Source organism: Henckelia pumila, chromosome 3 (assembly GCF_033568475.1).
Source record: "Henckelia pumila isolate YLH828 chromosome 3, ASM3356847v2, whole genome shotgun sequence".
NCBI classification, from domain to species: domain Eukaryota; kingdom Viridiplantae; phylum Streptophyta; class Magnoliopsida; order Lamiales; family Gesneriaceae; genus Henckelia; species Henckelia pumila.
In genome coordinates, this window is record NC_133122.1 from 58443899 (window position 1) to 58463655 (window position 19757).

Sequence of the window (19757 nt, forward strand, 5' to 3'; positions counted from 1 at the left end):
CCGGAACTTGGGCACAACTCCGCTACGATTACCAAACGCCTCGCCGACCTCCGGACCAAGCCTAAGAAGACTAGAACAGCTCCAAAAGGACTAGAAAGGAAAGGAGAACTCGGAATTGGCAAATGAAAGTGAAGTCTCGGCCTTCTATTTATAGACAACGATCAGAACTTCCGATCCTTGATCGGAACGTCCGAACCTCGATCGGAACGTCCGATCCTGTTCGGAGCTTCCGATCGTGCCTTCGGAGCTTCCGATCGTGCCTTCGGAGCTTCCGATTCGTCCAATACCCAATTCAATTAATTAGCATTAATCCTTTAATTACTCAATTAGGGTACGGGCTACTACACGGAAGTTCAAAGAATCAATAGCGGGAAGGCCGCCCAAAAACTTAGAGGAATTATTGGAAAGAGCTGAGAAATACATACGGGTTGAAGAATCTGTAGAGCCACACTACTTGAATAAAAGAAAGAGAGAAGAAGATAAATCAGGTATTAGAAAGTGATACAAGAAGCGAACAGCACAGAGCCCCCGCCTCCAAAATACACCCCTCAATGCACGTCTGGCCGATATACTGGTAGTGGCTGAAAAACAAGGGTTGTTGCGTCCCCCTCGCCCAATGCAAAATAACCCAAAGCGCCAGCATTCGGACAAATACTACCATTTTCATAAAGATAAAGGTCATACTACAAAAGATTGCTTCAGTTTGCGAGCAGAAATTGAAAAACTCATAAAACGCGGGCATTTGGGGAATTTTGTGGACAAGTCCCGCGGTGAGAAGCGAGATGACAGGCGTCGGGACGAACAACCAAAACGTGACTATCAAAAGCGACATGATGAAACTGGGAAACAACATGAACGAGCTGATGAAAATTTGCCCTCGGGAGGGGTAATCGCTGTAATCACTGGGGGACCTGCTTGTGGCGACTCGAACAATGCAAGAAAAGCTCTTTCGCGGGCAGCAAAAGGAACCAACAATTTATCTTGCCCCACATACTTGTCGATATATGAAATTAGAACCATCCAAGAGGGATTATCATTCAGTGACAAAGATATGGAGAACCCTCGGGGCACCCATAATGATGCTTTAATTATCTCAGCTACAATCTCCAATTTTTGGGTAAAGAAAATTCTAGTGGATTCAGGAAGTTCAGCCGACATAATTTTTCATGATGCATTCGTGAAGTTGGGTATTAGTAATGCACAGTTAGCTCCAATCAACACTCTACTAGTTGGATTTTCCGGAGAATTAGTTGAAGCTTTTGGAGAAGTAACGCTTCCTCTTTCCTTGGGTTCTTACCCAAAAAGGTCTACTAAGATGGTGAAATTCCTTGTAGTAAAGGCTTCATCTGCATACAATGTGATATTGGGACGACGAAGTCTCAATATATTCCAAGCCATCGGATCGACATATCATATGAAGCTGAAGTTTTCGACTCGAGGAGGAGTAGGAGAAGCCATTGGTGACCATCGTCTAGCCAGAGAGTGTCATGCGGTGACACTACGGGGTTCATTAGGAAATCGTAAAAGACAAGTTTCTAGTGAGGAAAGAGCACCGAAACCTGGTAAAATTTTACGTGGAAACGGAATACACTTGGTGGATGAGGAAGCCGAGAGCAAAGAAAGAATAACAGCAACCAAAAATCTAAATCATGTAGAAATCGTACCGAGTAATCCCAAGAAGACACTGAAAATCGGGACCGAATTACCTCCTGAATTGGAAGAGAAGTTGAAAAATTTTCTTGGTCGCAATTTGGACGTGTTTGCTTGGGGTGATGAGTATCTGCCAGGAATACCTCATGAATATGCGCTTCATCACCTCCGTGTTGATCCGAAAATGAGACCGGTGAAGCAAAAGAAAAGAGCATTTGGTCCAGAGAAAAATCGGCATATAGCCGCTGAAGTGGAGAAACTCTTAGCGGCAAAGTACATCAGGCCAGTTTCATACCCAGATTGGCTTGCAAATGTGGTTTTAGTACCGAAGCCGGGAGGAAAGTGGCGTTTGTGTATAGATTTCATTGATCTCAACAAATCATGCCCCAAAGATCCGTTTCCACTCCCTCGAATTGACTTGTTAGTCGATTCGACAGCAGGATGCGAGCTGCTCACTTTTCTTGATGCATATCATGGATACAATCAGATCGGCCTAGCGCCAGAAGACTAGGAAAAAGCAAGTTTCGTCACTGATCGAGGAATTTATTGTTATGATGTAATGCCGTTTGGGTTGAAAAATGCTGGAGCTACCTATCAACGTCTGGTAAATTCCATGTTCGAACACTTGATCGGGCGTAACATGGAAGTTTATATAGATGACATGCTCGTCAAAAGTATTCAAGCATCTAATCAGTTGGAAGATCTTGAGGAATGCTTCAGTATACTCAGAAAATACAGGATGAAACTGAATCCGGATAAATGCACTTTTGGTGTACGAGGAGGCAAATTTCTCCGTTATGTGGTGTCAGAACGAGGAATAGAGGCCAACCCTGAAAAAATCAAAGCAATTTTAAACATGAATCCTCCGAAGAGTGTAAAAGGCATCCAAGAGTTGACAGGACGTTTGGCCGCCCTCAACCGATTTATCTCAAGATATTCAGACAAGGGTTTACCATTTTTCAAAATGTTGAGGAGTGGGAAAGGTTTTCAATGGACAGAAGAGTGTCAGCAAGCATTTGACGAGTTGAAAGTGCATCTGACCTCTCCGCCGTTGTTGGTAAAACCAAACGAAGGTGACACCCTGTTGATTTATCTGGCAATATCTGCGGAGGCGGTAAGTGCAGTATTGGTCTCTGAAGTAGGACGTGAGCACAAACCAGTTTATTATATCAGTCAAATTTTACACGGAGCAGAATTAAGATATACAAAGATCGAGAAACTGGCACTGGCTTTGGTAACTGCAGCGAGAAAACTACGTCCTTACTTTCAATCTCATGCAATAATTGTACTCACCAATCATCCTCTCAAATAAATTATCTCGAGTCCTGAAGCATCAGGAAGAATGGTTAAGTGGGCTGTTGAACTGAGCCAATATTAAATTGAATATCGCCGTGAAAACTCTCCGAATATCTATAAATAGCTCAAGTCACCTCATTATTAAGGTACACACTTTCTTAAGCAATATATCGCTCTACTCTCGATTATTATTCCTTGAGTAATCGCTGACTTGAGCGTCGGAGCGCCTTCGCCGGGAACCTTCCCGGCTCCTCTGACGTTGTTTTGTGACGTAGGAACAACCCACTGAAAATCTCCCAAGGAAACGTACAAGGACTTATTCATACTCCGGATTTTGCGAAAGCAACGTGTCGAGTACAAGTGATTTTTGGCTACATCAGTTAGCGTCCACAATGTAAATCACAAATTTTAAACTGTAAAACAAGTCAAAGACGATCACATTTCGACTACTTTCATAAGGAAGATTATTATTCCAACATTTCCCTTGAATATTAAAAGATGTCCAATGGAAATTATCTATGAACACGATTTTGTCATATGAAAGTTGTCTTTTAATTTTTTGAAGAGCAAGTTGGTGTATTTTAACTTTTAAGTCAAGGGAAAAAATGTGCAATTTTAAAAAGTTGAATTAAAGATTTATTGTTTTTATTTTACTGTTCTAGTAGAGCCCAAAAGATTTAGAAGGGCCAACTTATAAAGAAGCTTTTACATGGAGTAAGATTATGAGACAACTGACTAGATTTGAAGTTATCAAATCAATCATTAACAATAAACTAAAATGTCAAAATCCAATTGTTCTTACGACATATCCAACTAATTAACGTTGTCATTATGATTTATTTAGTATAATAATAAAAGTTCGATGATAATAATAATAATAAAGAAACAAATATGGTATTAATTACAATGCACGTTTTAAATTCAACAATTATTTTATTTGTACATAAAAAATTTGGAACACTTTTTTTTTTTTAGAGTAACAATTTGGACCACTTGTTCCCTAGTCAACACTTCTAAGTGACGAGGCCGCGTGGGATTTTTTATTTTTATTTAATTTAGATTTTAATTCGATAAGTTATTTGCCTTTTTTTTTTTTGGGTTTTTTAAATTCTCTATATGAATGGTCATTCACGTGTGGACATCACCATCGAAATTCGAACGCCCTTAAATTATCAGTAATTTATAATTTAGTGACCAAATCTAAACTTAAATTGGTAATCAGTCTTTGTCAGAAAAAATTTTTGTTTAAACTTCCTGGGCCCACATGTTTTGTTTCGGATGAAATTTGGTACAAAACATGAAAAATATGGTACAAGTACATGATATTTGAGTATCAAATGTGTTAGATCTAGTATAAATATATGATTTTTGAGTACTAAAAAAAATATTGATATTAATAACACATTTATCTTATTTGGATGAAAATCGGTACAAAACATTGAAAATATGGTACTCATATGTGATTTTTGAGTACTCAATGTGTTAGATCTGGTACAAATATATGATTTTTGAGTACTCAAACACATGTTGCAAGTTCATATTAATAAAGATGTTTAGATTTTATACTCAAAATTATATTTTTTGTACTCGATCTTGAACAATTAGTGCTCAAATATCATGTATTTGTACCATATTTTCAATGTTTTGTAATTAATTTTATTCGAGAAAAATAATGTGGGCCCAGAGAGTGCAAACAAATTTTTTCTGACAAGGGACTGATTTTTAATTTGATTTTGGATTTAGAGACTGAACACCAATTCACCCTTAAATTATACAGATCGTACAAAATTATTGTCAAATATATGTATGTCTGAGATTATTAAAAAAATGATTTAGAAAATTTTAAAAGTAAAAAAATAAAATTCGATTTAAAAAAAATAGGAGTTAAACTGTCAAAAAAAATTCCTATTTCCTCTATTATTATATAATTTATAATATATCTGAACCCAAAAATAACATTATAAAATTTCATAACAACTTTTTATTATTATTATTTTTGAAATAAGTCCGATGTATATATAGTTAAGGAATCATAACAATATTTTGTAACTAAGCATATCTTAGATGGAAGAAATATACATTTTATTTTTCCAGAATTTTCTCAAAACTCCAAAATTAAACAAAACATGTCAAAAATTTCGTCAAAATTCTAGGTTGTGTTGTGTATGCATTGATGGATTTCAAATCCATAGAATTTTATGAATAGCGATAAAACAAATAATCAAATCTTATATTCATATCTTACTCATTTACCTACTTGTCATACGTAGTAGAATGAATTTCAAATGACATCATTATTATATTTGTTTGAAATTTATCATAATTAACACAAAATACTATATAAACATGCAAAACATGCTCTTAAATTTCATGATTTTACATCTTTAAGAAACGAAAATAATTTGAAATTCTCGATATTTGAATATTTTTTTAACATATGAGAGATGACAATTTGTACATGTTTCCAAGTATACATTATAATTTATAACTACAAGATATTGTCGGGTGGAGGATTAAGGGAAACGAAAGTACTCCCATTTCAAGTGTTTGATTACCGAATAAATTTGTAGCTTTATGCAGATGTTTCCATCATACATACAAAAATTTCGTTTAACTCATATGGAGTCAAAAACTTTTTTCGTTTTATCAAAAATATAAATCATCTGGCTTAAAAAAAAATATATAAATCATCAGCATAAACTTATCGCACTGAAGTCATTCCAAAAAAAAAAAAAAAATTAGTGTAAAAACACAATAAAAACTAACCCATAAAGAAAAGTATACGTAGTAATTGATTACAGTGAATCAGAATTTTCACACAATTGATATATATTTTTTGATTATTATTATTATTTATCCACAATCCTGGTTGGCTTGCATAAAGTTGCGAGCTTGAAGAGCAGCGGCATCTTCAGAAACCAGAGCCTGAATAAGCAGAGTCTTGACTTCCCAGGCCGCGTATGGATACCCTTTCCGGGCGTAGGAATTGAGCAGCGCCGCCGTGGACTGCTTGAGCAACGCCGCAAAGACGCTGTCCCCGTCGTCGTTCCTGGAGGCGGCCTCCAGCAGCGTAAGGTCGTACCTGTATCGCTCGTACGCCAGAGAGCTGAAAACGTTGGAAACCGTAGATGTCTGAGGCACCATCTTCGGCCACGATTCCCTCCTGCTACTCCAGTACCTGTTGGAACTCGATCGGATCATCAAGATTAATCATGAAAACTAATAATCAAAAACCCCAGAAACAGCTATAGCTAGCAAAGTTTCTTAATTAATAATTCCCTTACTGGGGAGTGCATCTTCCTCTGTTTCTAGCGTAGAGGAACCCCGGAATTTGGTGTCCCTCTCTTGCTTCGGCGAGAGTCACAGCACAAAAGAAAAGAGCAAGAACAAGACAGGGAAACCTTCGCTTGTGAGCACTAATTCTCCGCTCCATTATCATCAAGATTCACGAGCTACAAAGAAAACCAACATTCTCGAACGTGGTTGTAGCATTTCTGTTGTTACGGGTTCCGAGGTTTTTTGTTCCATTCGATGAGTACTGTCAGTGGCCTCGTGACTCCTGAGCTGTCCATTTCCCATCGCCTTTTACTTTTCTTCCTGGAAACGGTCGTTTTCAAAACTACATTCTCTGGACTGATTCATCCTTCTCTTTGCTCGTTATTGGATGCACTGTATAAGGTTATTTTGGTACTTTCAGGGAACAATCTTTTTTCAATGGACAATTTTGGTCTAGCCGTTGCCATATATATACCCCACCTACTTCTTTATATACGTATGACATTTTATTATATTATATATGTTTATATTTGTGTGATTTTTTTAAAATATACAATTGAAAAAGTGATTGTAAAAATAAATTTTCATTTCCTCCTTATTTAAGAATAAACATATTAAATTGAAATTAGTTAATGTATTTAATAACAAGAGTACAATTATAAATTATTAAAATAATATAAAATAAGAAAATTACAATATGTATAATTTGAGAGTGGTGAAAAAATTGTTTTGAGAGTCTTTATGCTAGGAACCATTAATGAATTGAATGATAATAGTTAACACTGAAGTATCATTTAAATCGTCAGTACTTTTAATTTCAGTTTATATAAATTTAAATGATCTTTCTCCACTTATTCATATTTTGAACATAATTTCATATATACTATAGTTTGGATGTCTAATTAGGTACCTATCCAAGTTAGTCAAGTTATTTGTGAATAATTGCGGGTTTGAATTTTCAAGGGGTAGCTCGACTATTCCCTTCCCTCGAGCAAGTCAAGTTCAAGTTTTAAAAGCTACTCATGAAGTAAATAAATATATATATAAGATGTATAATGTAATGGTATTTTTTGTCCATGTAAATACAAAATTTAACCCTAAAATTATGCTACAAAACAGTTTTGAGCACAAATTCAAATAACTCGATATTTTTACTGACTTAACTCAACTTTGAAATTGTGAATGGACGGCTCTCGATCAAACTCAAGCCAACAAAATTTAAATTTTGTTGAATTTATTGTACTACTCAAGGTCGACGAGGCTTATTACGTGCATCCAAGCCTAGCTAATTAAAGTACTTCGAAAAGAATTTCAACATTAACGGTCAATTTTATAGTTGAAAAGGATTAATGGCACACAAAATCTGCATAGATTAGCATGTATCATCTCCATGCAAGCACCAAAATCTATTGCTTGCAGAGATATATATATCACCAAGAAACAAACAAACCCTTTAGATATATGTTGTTTACACAATCCAAGTTTCCTCCTATGCAAAGCGTGATGGATATATAGAGCTCAAAAATCCCATCTTCCATCCTCAAAACTCGTCTTTCCACGACGAAAATGTCTATAACATTCAAGGTGTCTATAAATACCGTAGCCGATGTCACAACATACAACATACAAAGTCGTGATGGGCTCGCCATTTTGGCTAAAGACACCAAGTAAACGTACCTATGTCAAGGCTGCACCAATATCAACTACTTAAGATTTAAGAAAAAAAAAGAACTGTTAATTATTATTATTATTATTATTATTATTATAATTAAAAAGCTAAGCAAATTAGAAACAAAACGCTTGATTGAGCTCTTATTGAGTGCGGAGGTCACCTCTTACGTAGTACATACAATACAATAGAAGACGACCCACCAAAGCTACCATTATTACAAACATTCTTCCTTTTCTTCTCAATACAATAATCTACGCGTACGCAGCTCTTCCTCCTCCTCCTCTATATGACCTTCCGCTTCCGCTCGAAATGAACGTCTCCTCCCGCGAAAGCTTCAGACTCGAAGCCTCCTCCTCCGATATTTGATACGCGTTGGCGATTACGCCCACCGGAAGCCCTCGCAAGGTCGAGGTGCGCCCGCTCAACGTGTTGATCATCGCGTTTTCGTTCGTGTTGAACGACACCCATTCAGCACCTTCTTCTCCGGCCTGTTGCACCACCACGAAGTTGTGAGGCACCACCACCACCTGACCCTCCCGGACACGGTCGTCGAACACCGCCTGTCCCCGCTGGTTCACTATCTGCATTCTCAACTCCCCGCGGGTTATGTACACGATGTTATGCGCGTTCACGTACCAATGTGGCGCCATTATCGCATTCTGCATCATGCAAATCATTATTTTCAATATTGAGATAATGTTTACAATCTTTAAAAATAAATGATTATAAAGATTCTCTTTTTAACCCTATAATATATATTATATAATATTATATATGAGATAACGTAGCTGCTGCATATATGTATGTTACCTTGTGAAGAACACCTCGGGCTGCGCTGAGGCGGAGGAAGCTGAGAATGGGGAGGGTCAGGCTGTTGATGGTGGAGTATCTCCCAGCACGGGGGTTGTATACATCGGCGCGTGCCGGATTGTCGATATTCTCCCTGAGCTTTGCGGTGCACATAGTCTCCTCGAGGCCGTTGAAAGGCTCGTCTCGTCCCTCTCCACGACCATATTCTTCTCCCCCCAACGGTGGCTTGATCACATGGAGACCCTTTTCGACTTTAATGATCATTCCTCTTGAATCATCCTCACCTCGGAGCTTTCTCGCAGTCTCTTGATCGACTCCGAATACTTCTGCCAACATCTCCACATCTAGACCCTGGAAAACGTTGCCGAATTCGTGTTCGCCGCGTCTGCTGCCTCCTCCATGCTCCTCTCTGTGCCGCTGTTGCTTCTCTTGCGAACCTTGAACGTTCCCCGCCAGGAAAAATGACTGCATGCATGCATGCAAATATATATATATATATATGAATCATGCATGATTTTGAACTTGTTAGTATATATATATTTAAGATATTTTGAAGCATGCATACTCGTGGGTTCTCATCTAGCTGGTTAGCATTATTGGCATTATCCTGCAAAATAACGACCACAAGATCTTCATCGGCATCGTTGTAACACCAGTGCGGTGCCCCGGCAGGAAATACGATGATGTCTCCCTTCTTGAAATGCCCAATCCTCTGATGGCGGTCCCGGAATCTCTGCTGCTCACCTCCTCCTACTGATTGCTGGGAAGACTCGAAGGTTTCAGGGCATCCCGAAATCATCACACCATAATACCCCCGGCCTGCGACCAGAAACAAACAAAACATTCATGCATTCATTATTCATCAAGAAAATCATTTCTTTTATTACAGATTATTAATGATATATTAATTCATGCATGCACCTTGGACAACGTAGGCTAAAAGAGGGGAATTGTGATAAGCAGGCTGCACCATTCCCCTGTTCTTGATGGTATGGCGGTGGAAGGAGACACCGGCACACTGGAATTCATCCTTGTTAAAATCCCAGAACTCGCTGTATCCTCCGTCGGATTGGATGCGTTGCGTGGGCTCGTGGGCATTGATTCTATTGATCTGGCACCGGTTCTGTTGCCAGCTGCTTCCTCGAAGAGCGAAGCTGAAGCTGGAGAACAGAAGAAAGGCGAGACAAACTGGAAATAAGATATAATTAGGAGCCATGAGAATAGTGATGGTAGATTTTGAGAAGTGGGGGTCCTTTAATATTAATATATAGAGTAGTTTGGAGAGGACACATAGGCTTGGGGGTTTTGCCATTTTGCAGTGTGCATGTTTCTTGGCTTCCACATAAGGCTTTGTGTTGGGCAGGTGGCTGTCTTCCTTCTAGATCTTCTCAGGATAATAATAATAATAATAGTAAATACGTTCAAGTTTTTTAATAAATAATAATTATAATCCTCAAGATACAAAGCTTGGAGATTATCGATCGCCATGTATCTGCTAAATTTATTCAATCAAGCAATTATAATCAATCTGTTAATGTGTGTGAGATTTTTATACGGTGGGTGAGGAAAGCATATTTATTATTATTTTTTTAAATGACGAGGAGCAATTTAATTTAATTTAATTTAATTTATCTTAAGTAGGTATAAAACGATCAATATCAAAGGAGTTTTGTAAATTACGAGCGGTTTGATCAAAACTCAATTTGAGTTCGATATCGAGTTGAGTTGAAGTAGCTATAGCTCAACTCTTCCCTCAATTTGAGTTCGACTTTTAGAAGTTACGTATATATATTTATAAATAAGATATATTATTAAGTATATTTTTGTCAATATAAATAAAAAACTTTAAATCGTAAAATTATGTTATAAAGACTTTCGAAATTTTTATGTAATATTTTCACGAGTTGAGCTCGACTTTGAAATTGAATGGAATTCTCTTATTTCAAATAAGAGAAAGAGCAATGTGAACATATAAAGATAACCACCTAAATCGAGTGTCTAACATGAAATAGTTCACATTTATTCAGAAAAATAAGTAAATATTGTTGTGAAAAAGTAAAAATTTACGGTAAAAAGTAAAAACTCAAAAACTCAAAATTTATCAAATTCTACACTTTCTAAAATTTTTCTCTCTTCACAATTGTGTTTTTCTACACAAATGGAGAGACCTATTTATAGATCTCAATTGGAGATTAGTCAAAAATTAATACATCATTAATTACATCATCACACACTAATTTTCAATATTTTACAACTCAACGTTGTATACTGCCTCGTTAAAAACCTTACTAGGAAAAACCCATTGGGACAAAAACCATAGTAAGAAAAAGAGTGCAGCCACGTAAACTCCCTGATGTCAACATGAATGATTCTTCACATATTTCGTAGATTGCGCATCCCAATATTATAAATGTGTTTTCTGAATATCGCCGTGGGAAGTGCCTTTGTGAAGAGATCGGATGAGTTCTCACTTGATTGAATGTAACAGATATCAATATCTTTATTCTTCTCCAGCTCTTGAGTGTATGCAAAGAATTTAGGAGGAATATGTTTAGTTCTGTCACTTTTGATGTATCCTTCTTTCATTTGGGCAACACATGCGGCATTATCTTCATACAGTGTGATTGGATTCTTGTCCACTGATAATCCGCAAGAAGTTTGGATATGCCGAGTCATTGATTTAAGCCAGACACATTCACGGCTTGCTTCATGTAGTGCAATAATCTCGGCATGATTTGATGAAGTTGTAACAAGTGTTTGTTTCTGTGATCGCCAAGAGATTGCAGTGCCTCCACGAGTAAATACATATCCGGTTTGGGAACGTGCCTTATGTGGATCAGATAAGTATCCAGCATCAGCATAACCGATGTGTTTCTTTTCTCCCCCTAACATTGGGAAGTTATTTTCATCAAAATGACAATCAGCAAACCGTGCTGTAAACACATCGCCTGTCTGAGCCTCAAGATATCTAATGATTGATGGACTATCATAGCCGATATAAATACCATTCTTTCTTTGAGGTCCCATTTTTGTTCTTTGAGGTGGTGCAATAGGCACATACACCATACATCCAAAAATTCTCAAATGAGAAATATCTGGTTCTTTGCCAAATACAAGCTGCAATGGGGAGTGTTTATGATATGCACTTGGCCTGATGCGAATCAATGCAGCAGCATGTAAAATTGCATGTCCCCATATAGAAATAGGGAGTTTCGTTCTCATAATCATTGGTCTAGCAATCAACTGCAGACGTTTAATCAATGATTCAGCTAATCCATTTTGTGTATGAACATGAGCTACAGGATGTTCAACAGTAATTCCCATCGACATACAATAGTCGTTAAAAGTCTGGGAAGTAAATTCTCCAGCATTATCAAGTCTTATTTTCTTGATCGTATATTATTTGAGCCATCAATTTTGCAAATGCCACATTCCGAGTGGACAATAAACATACATGTGACCATCTGCTAGAGGCATCGATCAATACCATAAAGTATCGAAATGGTCCACATGGTGGATGAATTGGCCCACAAATATCACCTTGAATACGTTCAAGAAATATGGGTGATTCCTTTTGGATTTTAGCTGGTGATGGTCTTATAATAAGTTTCCCCAGAGAACATGCTTTACACTGAAACTTATTATTCTGAAAGATCTTCTGGTCTTTCAGTGGATGACCACTTGTATTTTCTATAATCCTTCGCATCATTATTGAACCAGGATGTCCCAATCGATCATGCCAATTTGTGTATTGAAGAATTCCATATTTAATTCGATTGGACTTATATGTGTATAATGCAATACATATTTCTTTCCTGATTTATATGTAGTAAGACACATATATTTCTCATTTTCTTCGATTTTCAACAAATATTTCTTTATTTTTTTAAAATAACAAGTACATATTCTTGAGAGACAATAGGTGAAGAAAAATGTAGAGCTTGACATAAACAATGCATGTGAATTTCCCGTTACTGTGGGCACTAAAACTAAAGAATGTGAGATTCAATTCAATACATTATATTAAATCAGGTAGAGTTCCAAGCATGAATCATATTATTGATCCACACGTACGTACGCTTCAACCTGTATGACATCAAAGACCAACTTGGTTGTTCCTCCTAAGGTGCGCAACCCTCTCAATAACTGCAATCGTTCTTTCAAATACTGCAAACAAGAAAGCTCGCTAGTCATAATCGACTAGCGTTTTAAGTTTTGAAATATGATAACAAACACAAACAAATACAACAAAATCATCAGTTCATTAAATTTTGTGATACAATTCATGATGGATTTTTCATCAGTTAAAAACCAAATAGATCATAAAGGGGAACCCCTCTGTCACAAATTGAATATGCCAGTTACACACTGCAAATAACTAGTAACCCAATTAAAATAATGTGCCTCGGATTCGGAAAGCGAGAATATCCGAGGCTCAACTTTGACAAGTAGTTGCAGATTTTCAAGAAAATAGAACCAGCAACAAAACCAACACTAGAACTTTACATATCAATTTTGACATAACCAGAATCTGCAAGAACGAGTTTCCAGTGACTGGTGAAAATTGTAATGATGAGTACAAAAGAGTAATAGTTTTGAATTAATAATATATAATATATATGATACCTTTATACGTTCCTTCCCAGTGTGTTCTGTCTTCAACTACCACAGCATCCATAAATCTGCCCATTACAACAGTAACAGCAAGGTTATACTTGTTCTGTGTTGGCCGGCAGAGATCAGTCATGCGACCATGAACCCCAGGAAAAAAAGGCGTTTTAGAGTTTCAACTGCCTGAGACATCCTGGCATCCCTCTCATTCTCATGTCTATCAGCCTTTAGTTCCCGCAGGTGATTGTCAAGATCACTAATTTTTGCCTTCAGCATTTCACACTTGCGCCTGTAAGTGTATGAAAATTATCACACCGCTGGTATTTTAGTACAACTGTCAAATATTAGCACCAGCACTTAACCAAACATGGATTCTACAACCTTGTCTTTCATTTCACGTTGTTCCTTTCACACTCTTGTTAGCTCATCCTACCAGCACTTAACCAAACATGGATTCTACAACCTTGTCTTTCATTTCACGTTGTTCCTTTCACACTCTTGTTAGCTCATCCTTGTGCTTTCCAACAGCGTCAAGAATTTTTTTGAGTCTAGTCTGCATTTGTTTCTCATGTGACTCCATCTCCTGCTTTCGACTGTCCAACAGCTGAATATTTTCTTACAAATTTTCCTGGCTTCAATATCAGCACTTTGCTGCCGGTCTAAAACCTCCTTCTCATCTTTTAATTTAGCAGTTTTCATCCCAGCCTCCTCTTTACTGCAAAATAATCGCTATTAATCAACAGTTTAGGTAATAATATCTGCCACATCATAACATGCAACCGGAACTAGAAAGCAGAGAGTAATTCTGATTTCAGAACACTGAAAAGTAAGCACTCACATCGAAAGATATTTTTTATACAAACACTTGGATCCAGATACAGCCGCCTTTGTTCTTCTGAAATAAGCTCATATTATTCCCAAGATTAGTGTGTATCATCTCCAAGCACCAAAATCTATTGATTGCAAAGAAACATCACCAAGAAACAAATCCTTCAAATGTTGTTTACACAATCCAAGTTTCCTCCTATGTAAAGCGGGATGGATAGCGCTCGAAAAACCCGTCTTCCATCCTGGAAACTTTTGTCTTTCCATAACATGAAGTCTATAAATACGTGAAACCGCAGCAGAGCAGCCGATGACGAAACAGTAACAAGGTCGGGATGGGCTCACCATTCTGGCTAAAGACACCAAACACAAACCACTACAGTTTATTCCATATGTCAAGGCACCGTCAAGTTTAGATTCTTGAGATGTTAATTCATCGTTTGCTTCTTCGAGCTCAATCTCTTGAGTTGAGGGAATTCTGCTTAATGCTAAATCAAACTTCCTCTCTACCACAGTCTCATGGATCCTATATTTCGCTGCCAGTGTTCGGATGCATGACAATCTTATTTGACTGGAAATCATGAGTTTCACTTCATTATAGTTGTCACACTCTTTGTACCATCTTAGCCAACGTCGAACTATCCCTGAAAACCAATGGATAATTTGATCATCATCCAGTACTATTAGCAAATGACATGTGCAAGCGTATCCTTCTTTATTAGTCAATCCGTATCGAAAGAGACGCTTCTTAATGAAGTTAGTTGGAGCAAGAGTTTTTAAAATAAAAACACAATCTGGAGAAGAACTGGAACCAGATAATAGAGCGAGTGTTGAAGCTGTTTCCAAAGATACATATTCTTTGGCACGTTTCTGAAATTCATGATAAGAATCTCTTAGTTCCTGGGGAAGAGCAGGTTCCACAATCTGCTTAGCTAAGATGACTTCTTCATTCTCCATATTTCCAACATTTGCATCTTGTATCCAGATTTTCAATAATATTTTGTACCAGTGGTCGGTTTTTGTACCAGATTTACGGTGTAAGGAGATTTGACTCAAAATCGAGTTACTATCAACTAGATGCTTGATCTCTGACTCTTTAACTTTCTTCAGTCCATGACCCAGCCATTTCCTCCCAATTCTGATAGTACCCATCTCCCAAGACTCCTGTCTCTGCTCAGTGAATAACCTCACTTTTTCCTTCAATTTGTGAACAACTCGTACAGCAGAAGTCTCTTTCAGATCCCTTTTAATCAAAGTACCAAGAAACTTAACACCATGCGGATCAGAAGATGCTAAAAACTCATTTCGATTATCAACATCCAGGTAAAGAGAATTCTTCAAGTACTTCTCAATGTCAGATTTGAAAGCAGTAGCAACTTCCTTGGGACCTGAAATGGCAAATAAAATCTCATCCATGAAACGACAACAATGTATCCGTACAACAGAGTTTTCCACAACATTTTGTTGTTGAACATGATGGCCATTCATCTGTCTCCTGAACCAGTGACGCAGCCTTGCATGAGATGAATGCTCTTCATTGTGTTTTGAATCAAGAGCTTCATATCGCATTGACATCCTAAATATTTCACGGTCCAAAAGGTCCAGATATATGTTCATCAATATCGGGGACAACACCCCCTCCTGTGGAAGACCATGTCCCTTAGGAAAACCCCCAAACTCCATGTTGAGTGCCCTTGCATCAAACATGCTTCTGATTATAGCGAATAGCCTAGGGTCTTCAATCTTTTCCTCCATGGATGAAAGGAGTTTGGTAAGGATGGAATCATCAACTTTTTTTCTAATGTGCAGTGTGAACCACCAGTCAGGACAAGGTATGCCTTTGCTGATATATCTTAGAGCAGACCAATGGCACCTGCCACTTCGAAAACCATGAGAAAACTTAGAAAAGTGAGGCCGATAAACAACGTCCAAGACTACTCTGATGGCTTCTTGAACAACCCTTAAGTTGAGTTTTGAGAAAACAAGCTCCTCTTTCTCTGCCTTAGCCCCTTTAGTTGAGATTGAGTAAGTATTGGCCTCAACATCAAAGTTTCCGTTAACTAGATCTTTCGCCACGGACTCAAATGACAAGTTACCACCATCAACAGTTAGATCCACATTAGATGTCACCTTTATGCAATCATAAGCATCCTTGAGAGTGTTTGGATCTGCAATCACTTTGGCAAGAAGGTCATGAAATTTCCCATTCATGTATTGTTCTTTCACCTTCTTCTTTATGCGCATCGCAAGGAACCTCTTCACCTCCAATCGTGTCTTTGGTTTGGAATTCTGTTCAAGGACATTGTCAGATTCTTGAACCAAACAAGCTAAATTACTAGCCAGATTCATTCTGCCATTCTCAGTATCGTCATTGCCATCCCCCACTCCTGTGAGCACCGAACGAGAGGAACTCTTCCCCAAATTCTTAGCAAGAGCTACTTTGCGAGTCCCTTCATTAACGTCATTGTATACACCAAAAGCTTTAAGAGTTGTATAAAATGTAGCAGGAAAAAATCTTTCAGCAGGCCTCCCTGTCACAATTTAAGCACAACTCAATCACAAGCAGTACTGGACAACAGATATGAGAAAAACTGCAAAAAAATGATGATGGAGATGATACTAAGTGTTATAAAAAAAAGTTTAAGAGATTAGGTGCCGGATTATACCCACATCTTTTCCGAATTCAATTCAACATCCTGTTTTTAGATTCAGGTGATTGACCTGCATTTTGTCTTCTTTTTTTTATTTATAAGAAACGTGATTATTTTATATATATATAAAGGATTATGTGATAATTACAAAAAGCGGATAAGACATCCGCATATTTTCTCATATTTATATGCAAATGGCAACTGCATTTAAAGAACACATAAGATATCTTGGGGTAGGAGATTGAAGTGTCATCTAGGGGAAAGGAGCTCTGAATTGAATTTTGCACAGCAGCAAATGACAAGAAATACAATATTTAAGAATTAAAAATTGATTGTTAAATTAAGTTAGCAGAAAGATGATAACTTTACCAATATTTGTCACTGCTATCGACAAAATGAGTCCAGAATGGTGCATTAATTTCTGAACTACATCTTTTCTTAGCATTGCACTATGAATACTAGAACAGGTTAAAAAACCTTGTTTGATCTCTCTCTTCCATATGCTTCAGCAAGATTCCAATGTTTTGAGAAAATTGAGCATACTCATCGCCATCCATCAATCTGAACCAATAGAATAAGAACATTACAAACGATGAAATAGTCCTTTGCAGTTATTGGTTCTAAATTAACAAAAATGTGGAATGAATAGAAAGGTAAGTTCGACCTGCATGGATTTGGTCCACGGAAACATTTTTCAGTGAAACAACACATTAACTAAGCAATCAATAAGAAGTCAGAAACTATGTCAGAAGATTACATCAATTACTTTCGTAAGAAAATAACCAAAATTAAATACCCGTCAGCTACGGTTAAATCAAAGGAAACTAGGAAAGTATTGGGCAAATTAACTAAAAATCAAACTTGAATCCAATAAAATATATATGAATCAGTTTATAGAGTCCAGAAATTTACGAATTTTTTCATAACTAGTAGAACAGCCTAAAAAACCTTCTCCTTGAGTTTTTCTTTCCGGATTCTTCAACAAGATTGCAATTTGTTGAAATTTGTGCATGTTCATTACCTTCGATCAAAATGAAATAACAAACACATCATAATTAATTAAAGATAACAAAGTGTCTTTACTGTTAACAGTGTCACGGAGACGTATCATCGAATAAGATGGATGCATATGTAAAACGAAGATACGTTAATGCAAGTCCGATTGTGCGAATTCGACATTCTTGGGTTTCAACATCGATTTTGAGATGGACAACTTTGAATTTCATACGAAACGAAAAGGGTCCATCCAAATTCCCAACTGGAAATCCAAAACAAAGTTTATGGTGCAAGAAAAAATTGAACCTCAAAATCCACAAAAACTTTAATTGCAAAACTTTAATCCTCGAAATACCAATATACTCATGCAGAAGTCAAACATTACTACCTTTGCCAGAACTTTGTAGGAGATGTAAGCCTGAAATCCACTCCTCGCTATAGTCAAATATGAACCTGGGGCTGCACATGTACCCAATTTGAAAGCGGAAAACAATGGAGTTAATTTCCCGTTCAAAACCGCACCTTTCAAATTTAGGCTGAATTGATTAACATAATATTTCCAAATTCCAATTACCTTAGCAATCAATCATGGTCGTTTCCGGAGAAAATACAATACGGACGCTAAAGCACGCCGGTTACGCGCAGCTTAGGCTTACTTCTCCGGTGGTTAGCCGGAGATACCGGCGAGTTACTTCGCGTACCTCGTGGGCTGCGGCAGTGGCGGAATTGGTAGGCAACTGTGGGAGAGCAGCGGCATTTAATTTAATAAATAAAGATAAAGACAAATTTTGTAAATGAGTTAAAAATTAAATTAATTTAATTTAATAAAAAAATAATCCTCAAGGTATACAGTATACATTTAGGGACGTAAATGAGATGAATTGTTCGCGAACTGTTCGGGTCTCGACTCGTTAAAAGCTTGTTTGGGCTCGTTTAATGAGGCTCGTTAAGGCAAACGAACCAAACTCGAGCTTTACAATATTCGGCTCGTTAGCTCGTGAACATGCTTGTTAACAGGCTCGTTAACAAGCTCGTAAGTCATCTTTTAGACGAAAAAATAATAGTATTGATATTTAATTTATAAATTTACACTTTACTTATGAAAAATATTGAAAAATCTATAAAAATTAATTTAATAAAATAAAATTACAAATTTTAATAATAATATTATATTTTTTTCAAATATATAATTTAGTTTTTAATTAATTTAATGAATATTTAAATTTATAATTTAAATATATTAAGCTCGTTTAGGCTCGATAAAAACTCAAATAAGCTCATGAGCCATGAATATATTCGTTAAATAAGCTCAGGCTCGGCTCGTTTATAAATGAACCGAGCTTGAACATTTAAAAGCTCGGCTCGGCTCGACTCATTTACATCCATACATATCAGCATGTAGCTAACTATTGCAGTATAAATAAATTTATTCAAGCGATTTTGAAACCGACGAAAGCAAATTAAGCAATATTTGTTTTTTAAAAGGGTGAGTAAGGCAATTTATTAATGCATTCAAAGAAGGTAAAGATCAAAAAGCACTTTTTTAATATCTTTTTTTAAGCAATTTTTGTAAATTAGATACAGTTGATTGTGTTATTTTTTAATATCTTCTTTTTAAAGCAATTTTTGAATATATTTTAAATTCATCTAATTTGTATATTCTTTTGCAGGTCGATCTATGGTTGCGAACAATATTAAGGTAATGTTTGGTAGAGTTTTTAGGAAGAACTTATCAATTTTTTCTTGACAAAAAAACTTAACGTTTCTAAACTTTTTCTTAACAAAATTCAAATATTTGTGAAATTTAGTTAATAAAAAACTCATAAGTGTGTCCTAGAAGCTATATCCTTGAGGGCCCAAGAAGCTTAATGGGCCAGGTCAGGTTGGGCTTTTGGGTTTTTGGGCCAGTCTAAGAATTTTGGAGTTTAAGTCTAGCGGTCAGCAGCTCGAACAAGTCCTTGGAAAAATAA

At 36.8% G+C, this 19757-nt stretch overlaps 3 protein-coding genes across 7 annotated transcripts; all 3 read right to left on the reverse strand.

Moving 5' to 3' along the window:
• Positions 1-5683: 5683 nt before the first annotated feature.
• LOC140893330 (uncharacterized) lies at positions 5684-6483 on the reverse strand. Its single transcript, XM_073302382.1, has 2 exons — positions 6231-6483; positions 5684-6124 (listed from the first exon to the last, which is right to left on the reverse strand). The coding sequence occupies exons 1-2, from the start codon at positions 6383-6385 to the stop codon at positions 5800-5802; spliced, it is 480 nt and encodes a 159-aa protein (XP_073158483.1). The 5' UTR covers positions 6386-6483; the 3' UTR covers positions 5684-5799.
• Positions 6484-8145: 1662 nt separating this feature from the next.
• On the reverse strand, positions 8146-9920 carry LOC140888794 (11S globulin seed storage protein 1-like). The gene is made up of 4 exons (XM_073296496.1): positions 9626-9920; positions 9270-9523; positions 8705-9169; positions 8146-8553 (listed from the first exon to the last, which is right to left on the reverse strand). The coding sequence occupies exons 1-4, from the start codon at positions 9918-9920 to the stop codon at positions 8146-8148; spliced, it is 1422 nt and encodes a 473-aa protein (XP_073152597.1).
• A 2672-nt stretch (positions 9921-12592) lies between these two features.
• On the reverse strand, positions 12593-18523 carry LOC140886926 (nuclear intron maturase 4, mitochondrial). 5 transcript variants are annotated; one of them, XM_073293850.1, is made up of 7 exons: positions 18362-18523; positions 18176-18246; positions 17161-17352; positions 14154-16671; positions 13697-14030; positions 13331-13604; positions 12594-12871 (listed from the first exon to the last, which is right to left on the reverse strand). In XM_073293850.1, exons 3-4 carry the CDS (start codon positions 17234-17236, stop codon positions 14249-14251), a joined length of 2499 nt encoding a protein of 832 aa, XP_073149951.1. In that variant the 5' UTR covers positions 17237-17352; positions 18176-18246; positions 18362-18523; the 3' UTR covers positions 12594-12871; positions 13331-13604; positions 13697-14030; positions 14154-14248. The 5 variants fall into 5 exon arrangements, with proteins under 5 accessions (XP_073149950.1, XP_073149951.1, XP_073149952.1 ...); XM_073293851.1 differs by adding an exon at positions 17704-17812 and having other exon boundaries at positions 13331-14030; XM_073293849.1 differs by having other exon boundaries at positions 12593-12904; positions 13331-14030.
• Between the last annotated feature and the right edge of the window lie 1234 nt (positions 18524-19757).